We start from the raw sequence: 3,958 nt of genomic DNA, 5'->3' as shown, positions 1-3,958 counted from the left end.
AGTGTATGTCACTTCTTCAGATTTCAGAATGGGGTCTCAAATATTCACTTGAAGTGTGGTTTTCATGTACAGTAACTTCACCAAATCAATGAGGTCTCTTGTAATGACTCTTTGGATGTAATATCAAAAGCCTTCCTTTGATCTGTCCTAAAATACAGAAGAGTCTTTTTTATTTTTCAAAAAAGATCTGCTTTCTCAAAGTGCGCAACTTATTCAAAAGTCATCTCCCTTATTACAGTAAGTTCTCTCTCTTTGAATCCCTGTACCCATAGTGTCAAATAATATGTTCCTTTTCATCTTTGCAAACATTTTGGAAGCAGGATTCATTCCAGATCCAATGTATTACCCTTTAACTTTTTTGCAATAAAAAAGTTAATCATCACAAGAGTAAGATCAGTGCTGTGGCTGTTTATCTAAGTGAAGTTCTGAGTATTAGCGATCACCATTTGATATGAATATGACTTTTCTGTGTTCTGTACTTGGAAGAGGGCTGGAATGGCTTTACAAATATAATAAATTCATTGTTTTCATGTATATTGTTTGTATCCATTATTCAAAGAACTGTGGTTCAATATGTGTATATTTAATGGTATACTATAACATAATGTACATTTTCTGCATTTAAGCTAAATTCTTCATTTTTGCATCACTTAACGAGTAGTAAATATCTGCTTAAAATATTCAGTAACGTAATGAAGTCCCAAAAATGTTCTACTAAGGGTTTCATTTTAAAAACGCTATTTAATCTGACTCTAGCTAACAAGCATACTGATGAATCATTTATGTTGGAGTTGGTTATCACAAAATCCCTGAGCGATAATTACAACATAAGTAAATACATTTTGCATTTGGTATCCTTGTATATATTTGTCACGTCTTCCAGGTTCTAATAATATGGACTAGAAAGGCTGCACTCAAGTTAACGTTAGTTGGCTTACTCGAATGCAGTTGGGGTGGTTAAATTGGGCCTGATCACGCCGGGGCGCGACATTGTCAGCGCGACAATCCCGTTGCATCATCTGTATCTACTGAGCAGACAGGCGAGGATAAAGTGACACATGTAATCATATATGTACGTTCCCTTAGCAACGGGCATATTGATTACCTCAGTACCATCGTAGATTTCGGAACATGAGACAGGTGAGAGAGGAGTGACATTACTAAGAGGAGACATACGCTGCGAAAGACACGATAAACATGGTAAGCGAGGTTCTTTCTTTCATATATGAATAAATTCTGTAGTTGTAGTTTAGTAAAGTAGCAGTAATTTAATAACAAAGTGTTTATTCTCTGCTCATTCTCTCACAGGCTAAATTCTTGACCCAAGCTCAAATAAACGGTAAGGCGTCGTTATTAACCTGCTACGGAATTGTAGTGTGGAACATAATTCTCATTAATTCGAGGTTTGTCAAGTTTCGGGAGAGTTTTGGTAGCTGTTTTAGGAACGTCTGCTTACATTAAATCTTCATTGACGAATTCACCGATTTTATAAATTAGAAACATCGACAGACGTCGACAAGTGTAAATTTTTTCCAACAAGAAAACCGTCGGTTGAAACTGCAACGTTTAAGGTGTCATTTCCTATGATCCGAAGTGCCTGTGCGAGGCGACAGCGACTATTTCAGAGACAAAGTAACTCTAATTAAAAGTAGGCCTATTTGTTCTTTCCTCCAGTGAGTTTGAAGGCAAGATAATCTACCATCTCTGACTACATTTAACTTTAATGCCCCATTCTCATCCAGTGTGCTAGCTTCTTTAGCTATGCATGAATAAAAGTTAACACCTATTGGGAAAGCCTGTATGTTTATCTAAAAGCCATTCTAGCTACTGCCTCATATATAATGAATATTAAGCAGGACATTGTCATGGAAGTGTTGCGAGCGGCCTGAGGAGGGAGTTCTGTAGTGCCAATAGTAAAGGGGTAGGAGAGGGTGTAGTGCCCAGGGAAAACACTCTTCACTGACAGTGCTATCTCTTTATTTCCATCTCAACATTGTGTTTATCTCCAGGTAAGTTTTAGGAAACAAAATTGAAATTGTTTTTAAAGAAGAGTGGATGCAGTTGGACCATAGAGAGGAAAACGACAGACAAAAAAAAAAAAGAAACAGTGTAGCGACACCCTTTATAGGTACCTCCACAGATACTATCAGAGGACTCCCTGAAACGTTAAATGTGAGGATGGTAATAAGCAAGTAAATGAGTGTAATGATTCTCATATAAAGTGTCCCCCCCTGCTGCAGAGTTCAAGGAGTGCTTCTCTCTGTATGACAAGAAGAGAAAGGGCAAGATTGAGGCGAAAGACCTGATCACTGTCATGCGCTGTTTGGGCACTAGTCCAACCTTCAGTGAAGTGGACCGACACCTACAGATCCACAAGATAGGTATGGACCTAAACCTAGCCTGGGCTGTGGTGGGAAGTCAGTAAAAGGCCCTTTTCTGCAGTCCTCCCAAGCTCACAGGTTCTCACAGTTCTGCTCCTGTTCCTTGGATGCTGTTTGGTCCAAATGGTTCTCAAAGGATTTAAGTAAGATGACAGTGCTTTCCAGTTCACAGCTCCCGATCAAACCAGGTTCACCTCACCTAACGGCGAGTATCCCCTGCCTATCTTCTGCCTCGAAGATGTGCTGTTATTTCAGGTCAAACTGTAGTGCCGTTCAGGTCAAAATCAATTGCTACACATAAACATCTATACTTGTATGTGGATACTTATTCTTACCAGGGAAGATGGCTTGATTTGATACCTTTATACCTTTAGATTAAATGGTATTGCAACCTGTGCAGGTAAGAATGGGGAGCTGGACTTCTCCACATTTCTAACCATGATGCACAGACAGATGCAACAGGAGGACCCCAAGGTTGAGATCATGGAGGCCCTGGCTATGACCGACAAGCAAAAAAAGGGTTACATCATGGCCTCTGAACTGCGAGCCAAACTCACAGGCCTGGGGGAGAAGCTCACTGATCAGGAAGGTAAGGGAGCCCTTTACTGGTGCCATGGGAGAGGGAGGCTTCATGAGCCCCATAATGGGTGGAGCCACCATGTGCTGTCAATCACTGACTCCTGACTCTTGTGAACCAAGAACCTTTCCATTGCAAAACACTATGATTCATTTAAACCAATTAACCCTTGAGAACACACAGTAGCGCCACTCATTTTAGGATTCATGAAGCTGCATTCTTGCATCATCTTACAACGCACAGTCTAGTGGTCCTCACAGAGCACTGGGAAAGAACAGGGCAACTGTCAAACAGAAATGTGCATGTGGCTTTAATTTGTGGCACAGACAGTTGTACAAAAGTGGTGGAAGTAAGCTGAAGGAAGTTGAAGAAGCTGAGAAGAAATTGGGAATCATTTGCCATAATTTGCATCCCTAATCAATAAATGTCTGACCCCCCGACAGTGGACGAGCTGTTCCGTGAGGTTAACGTGGGGCCAGATGGACGCATATACTATGAGCAGTTCACCAAAATGGCCTCCCTCCATCCAAGAAACTACTGACCAGGACTGACTGGCATGGCCAGGGGCAATTCAGACTAACCTTCAGTATGCTTTGTCCTTTATTTAACTTGAGAACCAAGTTAAGCAAGCAGTATGTGTTTGGTTTTTTGTTTTTTGTACTTGTTTTAATATAGAATTTGATTGCATTTGTTTCAAAATGGAAATAGACTGAATACTCACCCATAGTGTCAGACTGTGCTGGTGAAGCAGTTTGAATGGGTGAGAACATGAGTGTGGGATTCATTCTGTCACCTGTCTGTACTGAGTCCTCTGGGAAAGACTGTGTGGAATTGCTTCATGTTTTGGTCATATTTATGCTGTGGGGGGTATTTCCAATTTGCAAGATTTGTTAATGAAAGCCTTCAAGATTTTGTCCACTTCGTGTGTGCCCGAGCAATGAATCACACACATAACTTGGAGCCTGTGATACACTTGGTACAGATGTCATTTAAAAAAAAA

The 3,958-nt window shown here is 40.5% G+C and overlaps 1 protein-coding gene across 1 annotated transcript; it reads left to right on the top strand.

Annotated features, from left to right (window-relative positions):
- The first annotated feature begins 1,131 nt into the window (after window positions 1-1,131).
- Window positions 1,132-3,499, top strand: LOC118788311 (calmodulin-like protein 4). The gene is made up of 5 exons (XM_036544270.1): window positions 1,132-1,140; window positions 1,309-1,339; window positions 2,241-2,381; window positions 2,782-2,970; window positions 3,402-3,499. The coding sequence occupies exons 1-5, from the start codon at window positions 1,132-1,134 to the stop codon at window positions 3,497-3,499; spliced, it is 468 nt and encodes a 155-aa protein (XP_036400163.1).
- Window positions 3,500-3,958: the final 459 nt, after the last annotated feature.

Source organism: Megalops cyprinoides, chromosome 13 (genome assembly GCF_013368585.1).
Source record: "Megalops cyprinoides isolate fMegCyp1 chromosome 13, fMegCyp1.pri, whole genome shotgun sequence".
Taxonomy (NCBI): domain Eukaryota; kingdom Metazoa; phylum Chordata; class Actinopteri; order Elopiformes; family Megalopidae; genus Megalops; species Megalops cyprinoides.
The sequence above is the reverse complement of the archived record's forward strand: the minus strand, read 5'-3'. Positions and strand labels throughout refer to the sequence as shown.